Source organism: Chlorocebus sabaeus, chromosome 29 (assembly GCF_047675955.1).
Source record: "Chlorocebus sabaeus isolate Y175 chromosome 29, mChlSab1.0.hap1, whole genome shotgun sequence".
Lineage (NCBI taxonomy): Eukaryota > Metazoa > Chordata > Mammalia > Primates > Cercopithecidae > Chlorocebus > Chlorocebus sabaeus.
In genome coordinates this window covers 7,798,734-7,819,086 of record NC_132932.1, presented here as the reverse complement: position 1 = coordinate 7,819,086, position 20,353 = coordinate 7,798,734, and the positions used below count along the sequence as shown (strand labels likewise).

Here is a 20,353-nt window from a genome sequence, read left to right as displayed (position 1 = left end):
CTGTCTCAAGCAACCAGAAATTGAAGACAGAGTGCACATCTGTCAACAGGGAAACAAATGACATCATGTCCACGCGACATCATACTATGCTGCTGTGAAAAACATCAGGTAGCGGTTTTGCAGCACGTTGTCTCTGCAGCGCTGCCATTATGTGTGCAGTCGCCTCAGAGGTGAGGAGGATAGGAGACTCGCGCTTCACAGTAAACGCTTTGGAGATTTCAACCAAGTGCACACATTACCTTTTTTTTTTTTTTTTTTTTTTTTTGGAGACGGAGTCTCACTCTGTCGCCCAGGCTGGAGTGCAGTCTCGATCTCAGCTCACTGCAAGCTCTGCCTCCCAGGTTCACACCATTCTCCTGCCTCAGCCTCCCGAGTAGCTGGGACTACAGGCACCCGCCACCACGCCTGGCTAATTTTTTTGTATTTTTAGTAGAGATGGGGTTTCACCGTGTTAGCCAGGATGGTCTCGATCTCCTGACCTTGTGATCCACCCGCCTCTGCCTCCCAAAGTGCTGAGATTACAGGCATGAGCCACCACGCCCAGCCACACATTACCTTTCATTACCTGTTCAGAATAGTGTTTTCAACTCATCTTCAGCTAGGCAGAGGAAACTGATCTTCTTATATGTTTCAATAATCTATCTAATTTTAAAAGGGGAGTCCCTTAGTCCCAGGGAGCTCCTAACTGCTAAATTGGGGGTGATCTTTTTGAGCAAGAAGGACAGGAAGGTGTGCTTCACTCAGGAGGGGAACGTTGGAGGATAAGATGTCCCCACCCAGGTCCTGCCCCTCCTTTGTTCTTGCCACAACAGAAATAACATCCACATGGGTCTCATTAGATCATGTAAATCCATACTAGTATTGAGACGAGAAATAACTAGACATGGTGCAGTGTTTCAGTCCTACTCACAGTCTGGAAGCTTTGCCTGGTGAAGTTGAACCTTGAGCCAGACGTTGGTGTGCTGGCCCCAGGCCCCCAGGGGCTCTACCTCCCACAGGCTCCCTCGCTCCTTCAGACAGACCAGCAGGAACTGCCTACAGACTGGGAGAAGGGAACACAGTGTGAGTCAGGAAGTCCCCCACCTCACCCTGGTTCACTCTGCGCCAGCTCTCTGGGTCTCAGATACGGCCCACTCCAGTCCTCTAGCCTCCCTCTACCCCCTGATCTCTGCTGGAATCCCTGCGGCACTCAAACCACTTTTTCACCTGCCTACCATGGACATGCCCACCTCCCCAGCTCCTCCCGGTGAGGAGCTCTCATCTCCATGCTTCCCATCTGCATTCATTTACCAGGGCTCCTCTAACAAAACACTGCAGACCGGTTGGCTTAAACCAGGAGTCCCCAACCCCTGGGCCACCGACCAGTGCCGGGATGCACAGCAGGAGATGAGTGGTGGAGGAGTACACAAAGCTTCATCTGTATTTATAGTTGTTCCCATTGCTCATGTTACTGCCTGAGCTCTGCCTCCTGTCAGATCAGTGGCAGCATTAGATTCTCATAAGAGCATGGACCCTATCGTGAATTTCACATGCGAGGTTGCGCACTCCTTATGAGAATCTAATGCCTGATGATCTGTCACTGTCTCCCATCTAGTGCAAGATGGGACCATCTAGTTGCAAGAAAATAAGCTCAGGGCTCCCACTGATTCTACATTATGGTAAGCTGTATAATTATTTCATTATATATTAAAATGTAATAACAATAGAAATAAAGTGCACAATAAATAAATGTAATGTGCTTGAATCATTCTGAAACCAATCCCTTGTCTCTGCCCCATCCATGGAAAAACTGTCTTCCACGAAACCAGTCCCTGGTGCCAAAAAGGTTGGGGACCACTGGTTTAAACAACAGAAATTTATTTCTCATAGTTATGGAGGCTGGACATCCAAGATCAAGGTGGCCCAGGGTTGTTTTCTCCTGAGGCTTCTCTCCTTGGCTTACGAATGGTCATTTTCTCCCTGTATCCTCATACGGCTGTTTCTGTTTGGGTCCATCCTGGTGCCTCTCTTCTTACAAGGACACCAATCATACAGGACTAGGGGCCCACCCTCAGGACTTCATTCAACCTTAATTAACTTTTTAAAGGCCCTATCTCCAAATGTGGTCACACCAAGGGCTTCAACATATGAATTTGAGTGGGGGGCCCAATTCAGTCCTCAGCACCATCCACCCTGGCCACTCTTCATGCACCGTCCTTCCTCCCTCCCAAAGAACCTTCAAGCTTATCCTCTGCTCCCTCCTGGATTCCAGGGTCCACTCAAGTTTCCCACACTTTTATGCTCACATTCATGGGTGAACATTTTCACATGGCAATGTCCTGAATCCAGGTGAATGGGAAACTGCTCCTGGTTCTGCAGGTGCCCATGAGGACTCCATTAGGCCCTCTTCTTAACATTTGGGGGGCCCTGGGAAAGAACACAGATGGAAACCTACACAGTGCAATGCTAAGTGCAGGCAGACCTCGGAGATACTGTGTGTTTGGTTCCAGACCACCACAATAAAGCAAATATCACAGAAAAGCAAGTCACACAAATTTTTTGATTTCCTAGTGCATTCATGTAAAAGTTATGTTTATAGTATACTGTAGTCTAGTAAGCATGCAATAGCATTTTTGTCTAAAAAATATAATGTACATACCTTAATTAAAATATATTTTAATGCTAAACAATACTAGTGATCATCTGAGCCTTCAGGGAGTTATAATCTTTGTGCTGGTGGAGGGTCTTGCCTCAAGGTTGATGGCTTCTCAGAGTGGGGTTGCTGTGGCAATTTCTTAAAATAACACAGCAATGAAGTTTCTTCCACTAATTGATTCTTCCTTTCACAACAGATTTCTATGCAGCATGTGATGCTGTTTGACAGCATTTTACCCACAGTAGAACTTCTTTCAAAATTGGAGTTCATCCTCTCAAACCCTGCTGCTGCTGCTTTCTTAACTAATTTATGGAATATTCTAAATCCTTTGTTGTCATTTCAGCAATGTCCACTGCATCTTCAACAGGAGGAGATTCCAACTCGAGAACCCACTTTCTTTGCTCATGCATAAGAAGCAACTCCTCAACTGTTCAAGTTTAATCATGAGATTGCAGCAATTCAGTCCCATCTTCAGGCTCCACTTCTAATTCTAGTTCTCTCTTTATTTCCACCACATCTGTAGCGACTTCCTTTGCTGAAGTCTTGGACTCCTCCCTCAAAGTTATCCATGAGAGTTGGAATCAACTTCTTCCAAACTCCTATGAATGTGGATATTTTGACCTTCCATGAATCATGAGTGTTCTTGAGTGTTCTTAATGGCGTCTAGAATGGTGAATCCTTTCCAGAAGGTTTTCAGTGTACTTTGCCCAGAACCATCAGAGGAATCACTATTTATGGAAGTCTTAGGAAGTGTATTTCTTAAATAAGACTCGAAAGCTAAAATTATTCCTTGATCCACAGAATGGATATTATGTTAGCAGGCGTGGAAACAACATTAACCTCTTTGTACATCTTCATCAGAGCTCTTGGATAACCAGGTGCATTGTCAATGAGCAATAATATTTTGAGAGGAATCTTTTGTTCTGAGCAGTAGGTCTCAACTGTGGGCTTAAATTATTCAATAAACCATGCTGTAAACAGACGCGCTGTCATCCAGACACTGTTGTTCCATTTCTAGAGCACAGACAGAAAATATTTGGCATAATTCTTAAGAGCCTTAGGATTTTCAGACCAGTAAATGAGGATTGACTTCAGCTGAAGGCTACCAGCTACATCAACCCCTAACAAGAGACTCAACCTGTCCTTTGAAGCTTTGAGGCCAGGCACCGACTTCTCTTCTCTAGCTATGAAAGTCCTAGATGGCATGTTCTTCCAGTAAAAGGCAGTTGCACCTACATTGAAAATCTGTTGTGTAGTGTAGCCACCTTTATCAATGATCTGAGCTAGATCTTGCAGATAACTTGCTTTGCTTCTGTATCAGCACTTGCTGCTTCACCTTGCACTTTTATGTTATGGAGACGGCTTCTTTCCTCAAACTTCATAAGTCAACCTCTGCTAGCTTCAAACATTTCTTCTGCAGCTTGCTCAAATCTCTCAGCCTTCATAGAATTGAAGAGAGTTAGGGCCTTGCTCTGGATTAGGCTTTGACTTAAGGCAGTATTGTGGCTGGTTTGATCTTCTATCTAGACCACTAAAACTTTCTCCCTATCAGCAATAAGGCTGCTTTACTTTCTTATCATTTGTGTGTTCACCAGAGTAGAACTTTTCATTCCCTTTAAGAATTCTTCCTTTGCATTCACAGCTTGGCTACCTGGTGCAAGAGGCCTAGCGTTCAGCATACCTCAGCTTTTGACACGCCTTCCTTGCTAAGCTTAGTCATTTCTAGCTTTTGATTTAAAGTGAAAGCCATGTGACTCTTCCATTCACTTGAACATTCAGAGGCCATTGTAGGGTTATTAATTGGCCTAATTTCAATATTGTTGTGTCTCATGGAATAGGAAGAAAAGGAAGGAACAGCTGATCGGAAGTGGAGTCAGAACAGACTCGTGTATGGATAAGTTCACTGACTTACACGGGCATGGTTTGTGGTGCCCCCAATTGATGTTATAACAATTCTAACATCAAATATCACTGATCACAGATCACCACGACAGATATAATAATAATGAAGAAGTTTGAAATATTGTGAAAATTACCAAAACATGACACAGAGACATGAAACGATACCATACTGTTGGAAAAATATCCCTGATAGACTTGCTTGAAGCAGGGCTGCTACAGCCTTCAAAATGTAAAACATGCAGCATCTGCAAAGTGCAATCAAGGGAAGAGCAGTGAAATGAGGAATGCCTGTCTTCCAAAGGTACAAACCAAGTTAGCAAAGCGCTATATATGACATGTTCTGCCCTCCTATCTTGACAAATATAACTTCCTAACAACAGGAGAAGCTCGTTTCAAATTTAGAATTCTTGGACTCCTTGGAGTGTTGCACCAGAATGTGGCAATACCAAGCGAGCTGGCCCCCAGCCGGCAGTCCACCCCCTTCTCCTCCCACCCCAGCCCCCAATACCTCACGGGGCCTGTGAGTACAAATGTGGCCGTCCTCCCCACATGCCATCCACAGTCCCCCAGGAGCTGCCCCTGGGCTCTGAGGATGTGCAAACTGGCAGCATGGTCCACCCTTATGAGCACAGACCCAGGGATGAGGTCCACTCAGGCCCACAGTGGCCACTGGCAGGAATCCTGGGGTACTGGCACCCTGAGCCAGTTTAGAAGGAGCAGCATGAGCCAGGTGGGCACCTCCTCTTGGGCCCATGGAGTCCTCGCCCCTTGGAGGAAGATTCAGTTGAAAGAAGGCTCAAAGCATGGGGCCCAGGACTCCTGCCAGAGTCCCTCCTGTCCAGTTGGAAGGCATCACTGAACTCAGTAAAAACCTGACAGGCACACCTGGGTGGCTGAAGCCCAGAGAGAAGTAGCGTGAGTCAGAATCAGCACATTCAGATCTTTCTCTGCAGGCAAAGACAGTGGAAGGATGGGAGGGATCACAGGGCCCTACAGGGTCTCAGCAAGGCTGGCCCAGGATCAGCAGCCAGCCCTTAGCCTTGGAGCCCACTGTTCCTTTGAGTAAAAGGCTCTCTTCCACTCCCTTGCTAAAGCTTCCTAAAACCCTGAGGTGGCTTGCACCTGAAGCGAGAAGGAGGAGGGGACCTGGAAGGACATGGGTATGGACAGAGGACCAGCTGCCTGGGCCCCCGAATGCTCCTGCACCTGAAAGTGAGCTACACGATGCAGGAAGCCTTGAGCACTCTTGCAGAAATTCAAGGCTCTTCAGAGTTTTAACAACAGGCTAAGAGTTTGAAAATACAAAGAAACAGCCAGACCCACTTGGGGAAAAGTATGTTTTTACCTGCTTTTCTTTATGACTTCACAGCAACGGAAGCCTCCTTGCCTTTCCTAACTGTTCTCTCCTATCCCTTGAGCCAGAAAGACGCCAGAAACTGCATACTAAGCGTTCAAAAACTGCCGCACACCAAGAACAGAGGCAGGGCACAAAGTAGGGTGTGTGTGCTTCATGGGGGAGAAGGGGACTCAGAGACATGCTCTCCAGAGCCTCCCACCCTCGTCACCTTAGAGTGTGATGTTTCACATGAGAGTTGTTTCATCCTCCTCTGGCAAAGGTGGATAAAGAATATGGGAGGGAGGCACCTTGTGCGTAGAGAGCTACAGAGGTGCTGGAAAGCTGAGTCCATTCAGAGCTTGCCTTTCTACCCGGTCCCTGCCTTCCCTTCAGCTTCTGGGCTCTCCCGTGGCTTCTAGTTCAAAGGACAAAGTGAGGAACTACAGGCATCAAGTGAAATAGCAAAGGCACTCCAAAGCCCCGCAGCCCGCAGCATGGCGGTAGCTCTCCGGATTCCCTTCTCTCTGAGCTCGTTGATTTGTTTGTGATTGTTTCTGAATCCAATTATTTTCCAGCTTGGGAGAAGTTCACTTCTTGTGATCAAACATGAAGTCTCAGTTTGTGCTGCAGCAACCACAGATTTCTCAGAAAGAAGGAAAACCCCACGAGCGTGCTGCCAAGCGGAGGCCTGCATCTGCCCACGAGGGCTCCCCAGGGCCTCCCCCTGCAGAATCCTCCAGAATGCACATGTGTTATCCATCACCGTTACCCAAATGCTTCTGCAAGACACAAGGGGTTTTACCTTGGTACATGGCAGGAGACATCAGGCAGCTGACCCCCAGGGCCTCGTCCTCTGGGAATGTCTCACAGAAGTCCCACAGCATGGCTGTTCCCAAGCCTTGGCACCAGTGTTTCCTCCTGATGAACACAGTGTCAAAGATGGGCAGCAGGTAGCATGTACCAGTGCCATCACCACACAGGCTGCCTGTAGAGAAAGAAAGAGACAGACACTGTCCCCTGGGCTCACAGCTGACCCACTAGGACCCTGTAGGGCCCCTGCACAGCCAGAGTCATGGGTACCTCCTGGAAGCATGGTCAGTTTCACAAGCTAAACAAGTGATGCTAAAATAGCAGATCATTCTCCAGTTGACTGATTAGCTTTCTTTACAAACTCACATGATACAAGACCACTGGACTGAAATGAAAGGTGAACCTGGGAGACTAAGCAGAGTGAGGCCACTCAGGCAGCACCCTCCTCAGATTCCTCCCTTCACTGCACACAGTTCAATAAGACCCTTGGAGCCAACCAGGAGTATCTGGCAACGTCAACCATCTCCCTGCAGAAGTGAAACCTGAAGAGACCAATTCAACTCATCTCTAGGGTACGCACTTGTTTCGGTAACTCTAGCAAGGGCTCACCATGTCCAATTATAGCAAAATGCACTTACCGCAAATAGACGCAGCACCAGGCCCTGTTTCTCATGAAATATTGATGGCCCTGCTGCAGCAGAGCAAGAGAGGTGACAATTGGCACCCTCCCCGCTTTTCACCCATAACTTAACTGTATTGCAACCAAGGTCAACACCAGCACAGTTGCCATTTCTGCAATGAGAACATGGCCTTTCAGCCAGGCGTCCCTGTCATCACCCTAACTAGAACACCAATTCTACATTGAACCTACTAGCTCACCTTCCTCACCTCTAAACTGCACAGGTGCCTATGCCCTAGATGCAATGGAAGAAGAAAACAAACAAGGAGCATTTTCGGCTCCTGTTGGAAGTGGTGGTATTTGTCCCTGCCAAGATTCAGAAGTGGATAATTTCACAAACAAACAAACAAACAAAAATATGACTCAGATTCTAATCAGCCAGACTGAACTGCAAAGATACACACTCCCATGGTGAACTGTTTGCAAAAATGGCCACGATTACTTCTTTCCTATGGCCATGCCCCTTTGCATTTGATTTTGAAGCTCCTCCCATCAAGAGATGGGATCAATTTCCCCTCACCTTTAATTCCAGCTGGCCTTGTGACTCGCTTTGGTCAACAGAATGAGGCAGAGTGACAGCACCACCACTCTAAGCCTAGGCCTCCTGAGGTCCAGTGGCCTGTGTTCTCTCTCGGATCCCTGCAACACACCACAAAAGCAAGCCCAGGGTAACCTGCTACCATGAAAGGAATATGGCCCAGGCACTGCTGTGGTCCCAGTCAATGTCTAGCCAGCTCCAAGCAGCAGAGCCACCTGACAGGCAGGTCACCATGGATACATAGCCAGCCCAGCTAGACTAGAAAACCACCCAGCTGAGCTCAGCCTAAAATGCCAACCAAAATAATTGTTAGCTAAATAAGCAGTTACTATTTCATACCAAAAATGAATTTAAAAATAAATAATCTATGGCCAATAAGGAAGTTCATTTCTCTTGAGACAGTAACTATAAAATATTTGGGATTTCAACCTTGATGCGCTTGAGATGATAGTACCAACTTGCTTGCAATTATATTATTTCAATATATAGAAGATGAGAGCAATGTTCTTGTAACTGTGAAGTCTTCCAAAACTAAAAAGGTTTAATATTAAATAAAGACGCAATTTAATTTACAGTAGCATTAAAAAGAAGTAAATAATTAAGAGTATGTTTAAGAAAAGAATTGCATTGAACACTGAAAACTACAAGACATTGTTGAGAGAAATTAAAGAAGATCTAAATAAATGAAGAGAAATTCCATGTTCTTGGATTGGATGACTCAATTCTTAAGATAATTCTTCTCAAAATGATCTGTAAACTCAATGCTAGCTCTATCAAAATCCTCTTGTAATTCTACAACTAAGCATATGAAAGGATGCTCCACATCATATGTTATTAGGAAATCACAAATTTAAACAATGAGATGCCACTACACACCTATTAGAATAGCCAGATTCTTTTTTTTCAAGATGGAGTTTCACTCTTATTGCCCAGGCTGGAATACAATGGTGTGATCTTAGCTCACTGCAACCTCTACCTCCTGGGTTCAAGGAATTCTCCTGCCTCAGTCTCCCAAGTAGCTGAGATTACAGGCGTGTGCCACCAAGCCCAGCTAATTTTTGTATTTTTAGTAGAGACGGGGTTTTGCCATGTTGGCCAGGCTGGTCTCGAACTCCTGACCTCAGGTGATCCCCCTGCCTCGGCCTCCCAAAGTGCTGGGATTACAGGCATAAGCCACCATGCCCGGCCTAGAATAGCCAAATTCTTGAACACTGACAACAACAAATGCTGGTGTGGATGTGGAACAACAGGAACTCTCATTCATTGCTTGTCAGAATACAAAAGGGTGCAGCCACTTTGGAAGGCATTTTGGCAGTTTCTTACAGAACGAAACATATTCTTACCTTATGATTCAACAATCACCCTCCTTGGTATTTACTCAACAGAATTGAAAACTATGTTCGCACAAAAACCTGCACACAAATATTTATTGCAGCTTTATTCATAATTACTAAAACTTAGAAGCAACCAGGATGTACTTCAGACGGTGAGTGGATAAACAAACTGTGGCTCATCCAGTCAATTTAACATTATTCCGCACTAAAAAGAAATGAGTTATTACTACACAAAGATATAGAAAAACCATAAGGACATATTACTAAGTGAAAGAAGCTAACTGAACAATGACATTCCATTGGATTCCAACTGCAGTAATGTGCTTCATAAAGTCATTTTGGTCAACAATGGACCACATGTGTAGTGGAGGTCCCATAAGAATAAAATACAGCTGAAAAATTCCTGTTGCCTAGTGATAGTCATAGGCATCATAAAGTCATAATGCAACACATTATTCATGTGTTTGCTGCGATGCTGGGGTAAAAAAACATACCACACTGCCAGTTGCATAAAAGTCTAGCACATACAGGCCAGGCACAGTGACTCACACCTGTAATCCCAGTAGTTTGGGAGGCCGGAGCAGGTAGATCACTTGAGGTCAGGAGTTTGAGACCAACATGGCCAACATAGTGAAATCCCGTCTCTACCAAAAATATAAAAAAGTAGCCAGGTGTGGTGGCATGCACCTGTAATCTCATCTACTCAGGAGGCTGAGGCAGGAGAATTGCTTGAACCCAGGGGGCAGAGATTGCAGTGAGCTGAGATTGCACCACTGCACTCCAGCCTGGGCAAGAGAGCAAGCCTCTGTCTCAAAAAAAAAAGTCTAGCACATACAATTATGCACAGTACATAATACCCAATAATGATAATAAATGACTGATACTGGTTTGTGTATTTACTATACTATATTTTTTATTGTCATTTTACAGTGTACACCTTCTACTCATTAAAACAATAAAACTAACTGTAAAGCAGCCTCCGGCAGGTCCTATAGGAGGTATTCCTGAAGAAGGCACTGTTATCCTAGGAGATGATAGCTCCACATGTGTTACTGCCCCTGAAGACCTTCCAGTGGGACAAGATGTGGAAGTGGAAGACAGTGATATTGACAGTCCTGACCCTGAGCAGGCCTAGGCTAACGAGTGTGTTTGTCTCTGTGTTTTTGACAAAAAAAGTTTTTAAACTTTAAAAAAAAATTTTGTAATTAAAGCTTAAGAATAAGAAAATATTTATGTACAGCTGCATGATGTATTTATGTTTTAGCCAAGTGTTATTACAAGAGTCAAAAATTTAAAAAAATTAAAAAGTTTTTGTAAAGTAAAAAGGTTACAGTAAGCTACAGTTCATTTATTATTGAAGAAAACTGTACAGTAAGCTACAGTTCATTTATTATTGTAGACATTTAGTGTAACCTAAGTGTACAATGTTTCTAAAGTGTCCAGTAGTATACAGGACTGTCCTAGGCCTTCACATTCACTCACCACTCACTTACTCCCTGACTCGCCCAAAGCAACTTCCAGTCCTGCAAGCTCCACTCAAGTTAAGTACTCTACACAAGCATACTGTTTTTAAATCTCTTTACTGTACCTTTTCTATATTTACATATGTTTAGATATATAAATACTTACCATTGTGTTACAATTGCCTCCAGTAATCAGTACAGTAACAAGCTACACAGGTTTGTAGCCTAGAGAGGAAAGGCCATACTCGACCACCTAGGAGTGCAGGACGCTCTGCCATGGAGTCTTATGTGAATACATTCTATCATGTTCACACAATGATGCAATTGCCTAACAGTGCATTCCTCAAAACATATCCCTATGGTTAAGTGACAAATGGCCGTATATTACATTCTGGAAAAGGCACAACTAGGGAGGCATGGTGACGGGGCACAGCGGCTCACATCTGTAATTCCAGCACTTTGGAAGGCCAAGGTGGGCGGATTACCTGAGGTCAGGAGTTCGAGACCAGCTTGGTCAACATGATGAAACCCTGTCTCTACTAAAAATACAAAGAAATGAGCCAGGCAAGGTGGCTCATGCCTGTAATCCCAGCTACTTGGGAGGCTGAGACATGAGAACTGCTTGAATCGGGGAGGTGGAGGTTGCAGTGAGCTGACATCATGCCACTGCATTATAGCCTGGGTGACAAGAGTGAGACCCCATCTCAAAAAAAAAAAAGAAAGATCTGTGGTTACCAGGGCTAGGAGTAAGAAGGATGAATAGGCAGAGTACAGAGGATTTTTAGGCAGTGAAACTACACTCTGTGATTTTACAACAGTGGACACATGCCATTAAACATTTGCGTTTGTCACAACCCATAGAAGGTGCAACACGGAGTAAGCCCTGATGTGCACTATGAACTTCAGTTAATGATAATCTATTTCTACAGGCTGAACCTTGTGTCTCCAACATTTGCAAACCCACAGTACCTCAGAAGATATTTTCTTTCGAGATCTTTGGAGAGAAGGCCTTTAAAAGAGGTCATGAAGCTAAAAAGGAGGCCATTAGGGTATGCACCAGTCCAACCTTCTTACAGGGACTAGTGTCTCTATAAGAAGAAATCTGGACCCACAGAAAGACACCAGCAATACTCAAGTAGAGAAAAGACCCAGTATGGACATAGTGAGAAGGCAGCCATCTGCAAGCCAAGGAGAGAGAGGCCTCTGAAGAAAACAAGCCTTCTGACACCCTGACCTAGAACTTCTAGCCTCCATAACTGTGAGAAAATTAATTTCTGTTGTTTAAGCCAGCAGTCCCCAACCTTTTTGGCACCAGGAACCAGTTTCATGGAAGACAATTTTTCCATGGACTGGGAAAGGGAGGGGATGGTTTCAGGATGATTCAAGTGCATTACATTTATTGTGCACTTTATTTATATTATTACAGTATAATATATAATGAAATAATTATACAACTCACCATAATGTAGAATCAGTGGGAGTCCTGAGCTTGTTTTCTTGCAACTAGATGGTCCCATCTGGGGGTGATGGGAGACAGTGACAGATCATCAGGCATTAGATTCTCATAAGAAGAGCACAACCTAGATCCCTCACATGTGAAGTTCACAGTAGGGTCCGCACTCTTATGAGAATCTGATGTTGCCACTGATCTGACAGGAGGCAGAGCTCAGGTGGTAACGTGAACAATGGGAGTGACTGTAAATACAGATGAAGCTTCACTCACTCGCCCACCACTCACCTTCTGTTGTGCAGCCCAGCTCCTAACAGGCCACTGACTGGTACCGGTCCATGACCTGGGGACTGGGGACCCCTAGTTTAAGCCACTCAGTCTGTGGTCTTTTGTTATGGAAGCCCTAGAAAACTAATGCATATGTCAATATTGGCTCATCAATTGTAACAAATGTACCTCACTAACCCAATATGTTAATAATAGGGGAAACTGTTGGGGAAGGGGATACAGAGGAACTCTGTACTTGCCGTTCAATTTTTCTATAAATCTAAAAACTGTTCTAAAAATAAAGCCTATTCATATTTTTAAGTGTATTAGGTATTTTATAAAGTGAGGTTGGACCCTTACATCACACACAAAAAATGATTCAAAATGGATCATAGACATGAATGTAAGAGCTAAAACTATAAAGCTTTTAGAAAAAGTAAAAATCTTCCCAACCTTGGGTTAGGCAAAGAGTTCTTAGATTCAACATCAAAAATACAATCAATTGACAAACCTAACTTCATCAATGTTTTAAATGTTTTGTTTCAAAAGACACTACTGTGAAACATGGCAGACGGGAGGCAGGACTAGATTGCAGCTCTGACTGGGACAGACAGAGCAGCGTGTGGAGGTTTGCATTGTTAATTTCTGCTCCAGAATAATTGCAGGAATAAATCAGGAAACCTGAGAGGACCCACAGACTCCCTGAAGGAAGCAGATTGCTCCTGCAGGACCCGGGAGACACCCCAAATATTGTGCTGGTATCCACGACTGAGAGACCCACAGATGGTTCACATCACAGGACTCTGTAGACAACCCCCAGTACCAGCTGAAGCCTGGTGGACTTGCTGGGTGACTAGATCCAGAAAAGAAACAACAATCACTATAGCTCGGCTCTCAGGAAGCCACATCCATAGGAATAGGGGGAAAGTACTACATCAAGGGAACACCCTGTGGAACAAAACAAACCTTCAGCCCTAGCCCTTCCCTCTGACAGAGGCTACCCAAATGAGAAGGAACCAGAAAACCAATTCTAGTAATATGACAAAACAAGGTTCTTTAACACCTCCAAAAAATCACACTAGCTCACCAGCAATGGACCCAAACAGAGAAGAAATCCCTGATTTACCTAAAAAGAATTTAGGAGGTTAGTTATTAAGCTAATCAGAGAGGCACCAGAGAAAGACAAAGACCATTGCAAGGAAATCCAAAAAAATGATACAAGAAGTGAAGGCAGGAAATAGATATTCAAGGAAATAGCATTAAAAAAATCAAAACTCCAGGAAACAATGGACACAGTTATAGAATGCAAAATGCTCTGGAAAGTCTCAGCAATAGAATTGAACAAGGAGAAGAAAGAAATTCAGAGCTCAAAGACAAGGTCTTCAAATTAACCCAATCCATCAAGACAAAGAAAAAATAATAAGAAAATATGAACAAAGCCTCCAAGAAATCTGGGATTATGTTAAATGACCAAACCTAAGAATATTCAGTGTTCCTGAGGAAGAGACAAATCTAAAAGTTTGGAAAACATATTTGGGGAAATAATTGAGGAAAACTTCCCCAGTCTTGCTAGAGACCTAGACATCCAAATACAAGAACCACAAAGAACACCTGGGAAATTCATCACAAAAAGATCATCACCTAGGCACATTGTCCTCAGGTTATCTAAAGTTAAGACAAAGGAAAGAATCTTTAAAGCTGTCAGACAAAAGCACCAGGTAACCTATAAAAGAAAACCTATCAGATTAACAACAGATTTCTTTGTAGAAACCCTGCAAGCTAGAAGGGGTTAGGGCCCTATCTTCAGTCTCCTCAAACAAAACAATTAGCCAAGAAATTTGTACCCAGTGAAACTAACCTTAATGTATGAAGGAACGATACAGTCTTTTTCAGTCAATCAAATGCTGAGAGAATTCACCACTACCAAGCCACCACCACAATAACTGCTAAAAGGAGCTCTAAATCTTGAAACAAATCCTGGAAACACATCAAAACAGAACCTCTTTAAAGCATAAATCTCACAGGACCTATAAAACAAAAATACAATTTAAAAAACAAAAACAAAAAACCAAGGTATACAGGCAACAAACAGCATGACGAATGGAATGGTACCTCATATCTCAATACTAACATTGAATGTAAATGGCCTAAATCATCCACTTAAAAGATACAGAATTGCAGAATGGATAAGAATTCATCAGCCAACTATCTGCTGTCTTCAAGAGACTTACTTAATACATAAGGACTCACACAGACTAAAGATAAAGGGGTAGAAACAGACATTACAGGCAAAAACGAGCAAGAGTATTCTTATATCAGACAAAACAAACTAAAGCAGCAGCAGTTAAAAAAGGCAAAGAGGGGCATTAGAATAATGATAATTTTATTTCCAACAGGAAAATATCACAATCCTAAACATATATGCACCTAACACTAGAGCTCCCAAATTTATAAAACAATTACTACTAAACCTAAGAAATGAGATAGACAGCAACACAATAATAGTGAGGGACTTCAATACTCCACTGACAGCACTAGACAGGCCATCAAGACAGAAAGTCAACAAAGAAACAATGGATTTAAATCATACCCTGGAACAAATGGACTTAACAGATATATACAGAACACTCCATCCAACAACCACAGAAAATACATTCCCTTCAACAGTGCATGGAACTTTCTCCAAGACAGATCACATGATAGACCATAAAATGAGCTTCAATAACTTAAGAAAACTGAAATGATATCAGGCACCCTCTTAGACCACAGTAGCATAAAACTGGAAATCAATTCCAAAAGGAACCTCCAAAACCATGCATTTACATGGAAATTAAATAACCTGCTCCTGAATGATCACTGGGTCAAAAATGAAATCAAAGGAAATTTTAAAATTCTTCAAACTGAACAGCAATAGTGACACAGCCTATCAAAACTTCCAGGACACAGCAAAGGCAGTGCTAAGAGGAAAGTTCATAGCCCTAAACACCTACATCAAAAAGTCTGAAAGAGCATAAACAGACAGTCTAAGGTCACACCACCTCAAGGAGCTAGAGAAAGAAGAACAAACCAAACCCAAACCCAGCAGAAATAAGGAAATAACCAAGACCAGAACAGAACCAAATGAAATTGAAACAAACAAACAAAAAACACAAAAGATAAATGAAACAAAAAGCTGGTTCTTTGAAAAGATGAATAAAATTGATAGACCATTGGCAAGATTAACCCAGAAAAGAAGAGAGAAAATCCAAATAAGCTCAATAAGAAATGAAATGGGAGATACTACAACTGACACCACAGAAATACAAAAGATCATTCAAGGCTACTATGAACACCTTTACATGCATAAACTAGAAAACCTAGAAGAGATGGATAAATTCCTGGAGAGATACAACCCTCCTAGCTTAAATCAGGAAGAATGAAATACCCTGAATAGACCAATAACAAACAGCATGATTGAAATGGCAATTTTAAAATGACCAACCAAAAAAGTCCAGGACCAGATGGATTTACAGCAGAATTCTACCAGACACTTACAGAAGGATTGGTACCAATCCTACTGACACTATTCCACAAGATAGAGAAAGAGGGAACACTCCCTAAATCATTCTATGAAGCCAATATCACCCTAACACCAAAACCAGGAAAGGACATAGCCAAAAAAGAAAACTACAGACCGAATCCCTGATGAACATAGATGCTAGAATCCTTAACAAAATACTAGCTAACCGCATCCAACAACATATCAAAAAGATAATCCACCATGATCAAGTGGGTTTTATACCAGGGATGTAGGATGGTTTAACATACATGAGTCAATAAATGTGATACATCACGTAAACAGAATTAAAAACAAAATTCACATGATCATCTCAATAGATGCAGAAAAAGCATTAGACAAAATCCAGCATCGCTTTATGATTAGAACTCTCAGCAAAATCGGTACACAAGGGACATACTCCAATATAATTAAAGCCATGTATGACAAACCCACAGCCAACATAATATTGAATGGGGAAAAGTTGAAAGCATTCCCTCTGAGAACTGGAACAAAACAAGGATGCCCACTCTCACCACTCCTCTTCAACATAGCCAAACTCTGGAAGTCCTAACCAAGCAATCAGACAAGAGAAAGAAGTAAAGGGCATCCACATCAGTAAAGAGAAAGTCAAACTGTCACTATTTGCTGATGATATACTTGTTTACCTAGAAAACCCTAAAGGCTCCTCTAGAAAGCTCCTAGAACTGATAGAAGAATTCAGCAAAGCTTCCAGATACAAAATTAATATACACAAATCACTGGCTCTTCTATACACCAATAGCAACCAAGCAGAGAATCAAATTAAGAACTCACCCCCTTTTATAATAGCTGCAAAAAAAAAAAAAAAGAAATACTTAGGAATACACCTAATCAAGAAAGTGAAAGACCTCTACAAGAAAAACTACAAGACACTGCTGACAGAAATCATAGATGACACAAACAAATGGCAACACATCCCACGCTCATGGATGGGTAGAATCAATATTGTGAAAATGACAATACTGCCAAAAGCAATCTACAAATTCAATGCATTTCCCATCAAAATACCACCATCATTCTTTGCAGAATTAGAAAAAATTCATATGGAACCAAAAAGATCCTGCATAGCCAAAGCAAGACTAAGCAAAAAGAAGAAATATGGAGGCATCATATTACCTGATTTCAAACTACACTATGAGGCCATAGTCACCAAAACAGCATGGTACTGGTACAAAAATAGGCACAAAGACCAATGGAATAGAATAGAGAACCCAGAATAAACCCAAATACTTATAGCCAACTGATCTTCGACAAAGCAAACAAAAACATAAAGTGGAGAAAGGACACTCTTTTCAACAAATGGTGCTGGGATAATTGGCTAGCCACATGTAGGAGAATGAAATTGGATCCTTATCTCTCACCTTATATAAAAATCAATTCAAGATGGATCAAGAACTTAAATCTAAGACATAAAACTATAAAAATTCTAGAAGATAACATTGGAAAAAACCCCCTAGATATTGGCTTAGGCAAGGGTTTCATGATCAAGGACCCAAAAGCAAATGCAATACAAATAAAGATAAATTGCTGGGACTTAATTAAACTAAAGAACTTTTGCATGACAAAAGGAACAGTCAGCAGAGTAAACAGACAACCCACAGAGTGAGATAAAATTTTCACAATCTATACATCTGACAAAGGATTAATATCCAGAATCTACAATGAACTCAAACAAATCAACAAGAAAAAAACAAACAATGCCGTCAAAAAGTGGGCTAAGGACATGAACAGCCAATTCTCAAAAGAAGATATACAAATGGCCAACAAATATATGAAAAAAATGCTCAACATCACTAATGATCAGGGCAATGCAAATCAAAACCACAATGTAATACCACCTTACTCCTGCAAGAATGGCCATAATCAAAAAGTAGTAGATGTTGGTGTGGCTGTGGTGAACAGGGAACACTTCTACACTGCTGGTGGCAATGTAAACTAGTACAACCACTATGGAAAACAGTGTGGAGATTCCTTAAAGAACGAAAAGTAGAACTACCATTTGATCCAGCAATCCCACTACTGGGTATCTACCCAGAGGAAAAGAAGTCATTAAAAAAAAGAAAAAAGATACTTGCACATGCGTGTTTATAGCAGCACAATCTCAATTACAAAATCAGGGAACCAACCCAAATGCCCATCAATCAACAAATGAATATAGAAACTGTGAGAGATATATATATACACACACATACACATACATACACATGATGGACTACTACTAAGCTATTATAAAAAGAAATGAACTAATGGCATTCGTAGCGACCCAGATGAGACTGGAGACTATTATTCTAGGTGAAGTAACTCAGGAATGGAAAACCAAACATATGTTCTCATTCATAAGTGGGAGCTAAGCTATGATGATGCAAAGGCATAAGAATGACACAATGGACTTTGGGGACTCAGGGGGAAAGGAAGGGAAGGGGGTGAGAAATAAAACTCTACAAATAGGGTACAGTGTACACTGCCCAGGTGATGGGTGCACCAAAATCTCACAAATCACCACTAAAGAACTTCCTCATGTAACCAAACACCACCTATTCCCCAATAATTTATGGAAATTAAAAAAAAAAAAAGACATCACTAAGAAAATGAAAAAACAAGCCACAGACTGCAAGAAAATGTTTACAAATCACATTTCTGATAAAAGACTTAGATTCAAAATACATAAAGAACTCTAAATTCAATAAGAAAACAAACAATCCTATTAAAAATGGACAGAAAATCTGAACAGACATTTCTTCAAAGAAAACATACAAATGACTACTTATCAATTAAAAAATATTTCACACCCTAAGTCCTTAGGGAAATGCAAGTTACAACCACAGTGAAATGCCACTTTTGGCCTACTAGAATGGCTATAATAAAAACACAATAACAACTGTTGACAAGGATGTGGAGAAATTGAAACCCTCATCTACTGCTGATGGAAATGTATTATGGTACAGCCACTTTGTGAAACAGTTTGTCAGCTACTTAAGAAGTCAAACATAAGCTTACCCAATGACCCAGCAATTCTACTCTTAGGAACCTATCCAAAAGAAATGAAAACAATGCCTATGCAAAGACATGTTTGTGAATGTTTATAGCAGGGTAATTCATAATAGCCCAAAACTGGAAACAACCCATCAACTGATAGATGCATAAACAAAATGTGATATTCATACAATGGAATACTACTCAGCAATAAAAAGGAACAAAATATTAACACATGCTACAATTTGGATGAACCTTGAGAACACACTGTGCTAAACGAAAAAGAAACCAGATGTGGCCGGGTGCAGTGGCTCAGGCCTTTAATCTCAGCACTTTGGGAAGCCAAGGCAGGCGGATCATGAGGTCAGGAGATCGAGACATCCTAGCTAACATGGTGAAACCCCATCTCTACTAAAAATACAAAAAATTAGCCAAGCGTGGTGGTTGGCACCTGTAGTCCCAGCTACTCGGGAGGCTAAGGCAGGAGAATGGCATGAACCCGGGAGGCAGAGCTTGCAGTGAGCCGAGATCATGCCACTGCACTCCAGCCTGGGCAACAGAGCAAGACTCCGTCTCAAAAAAAATAAAGAAAGAAAGAAACCAGATGCAAAAGATTGCATATTTCATCATTCCATTTATGTGAACTGTCCTGGAAAGGCAAGTTGGTAGAGACAGAACAGATCAGTGATTGCTTGGAGCTGGGATGGAAACAGACTGACAGCAGACAGTATTTTTGGAGGGGTGATGGAAATGTACTAAAACTGGATTTTGATGATGGTTGGCCGGGCGCGGTGGCTCAAGCCTGTAATCCCAGCACTTTGGGAGGCTGAGATGGGCGGATCACAAGGTCAGGAGATCAAGACCATCCTGGCTAACACAGTGAAACCCCGTCTCTACTAAAAAATACAAAAAAATTAGCTGGGTGTGGTAGCGGGAGCCTGTAGTCCCAGCTACTCGGGAGGCTGAGGCAGGAGAATGGCGTGAACCCAGGAGGCGGAGCTTGTAGTGAGCCTAGATCGCGCCACTGCACTCCAGCCTGGGTGACAGAGCAAAGACTCCGTCTCAAAAAGAAAAAAAAAAAAAAAGAGATTGTAACATATCAATTATAAAAAAGGGAATAGAGTAACTTTACAGTGGAGAAATCTAGCAGACACTCTCTTAACTGTGATCAGGGTTATCACTAGTAGTAATGTTCATATCACGCACCCCACCTCTCTGATATGATGTGAGGAGAAAGGTACTTCCCTTTTCCCCCAAATTCAAAGCCCCACAGTCAAATAATGAGTAAACATCAGGCAAGTATATATTAACGGACATTCTATAGATCACCTGACCAGTACTTCTCAAAAATGTCCAGATGGTGAAAAACAAGGAAAAACCAAGAAGAGG

At 42.2% G+C, this 20,353-nt stretch overlaps 1 protein-coding gene across 1 annotated transcript in view; it reads right to left on the bottom strand.

Annotated features, from left to right (window-relative positions):
* Window positions 1-672: 672 nt before the first annotated feature.
* Window positions 673-20,353, bottom strand: part of LOC103231258 (protein FAM169B) — a 74,840-nt gene continuing 55,159 nt past the window's right edge. Inside the window, exons 7-8 of the mRNA XM_073012903.1 lie at window positions 6,676-6,858; window positions 673-1,042 (exon numbers count right to left, since the gene is read on the bottom strand). Coding sequence (XP_072869004.1) covers window positions 903-1,042; window positions 6,676-6,858 — 323 coding nt within the window. The 3' untranslated portion in view covers window positions 673-902. The remainder of the gene's footprint in view (window positions 1,043-6,675; window positions 6,859-20,353) is intronic.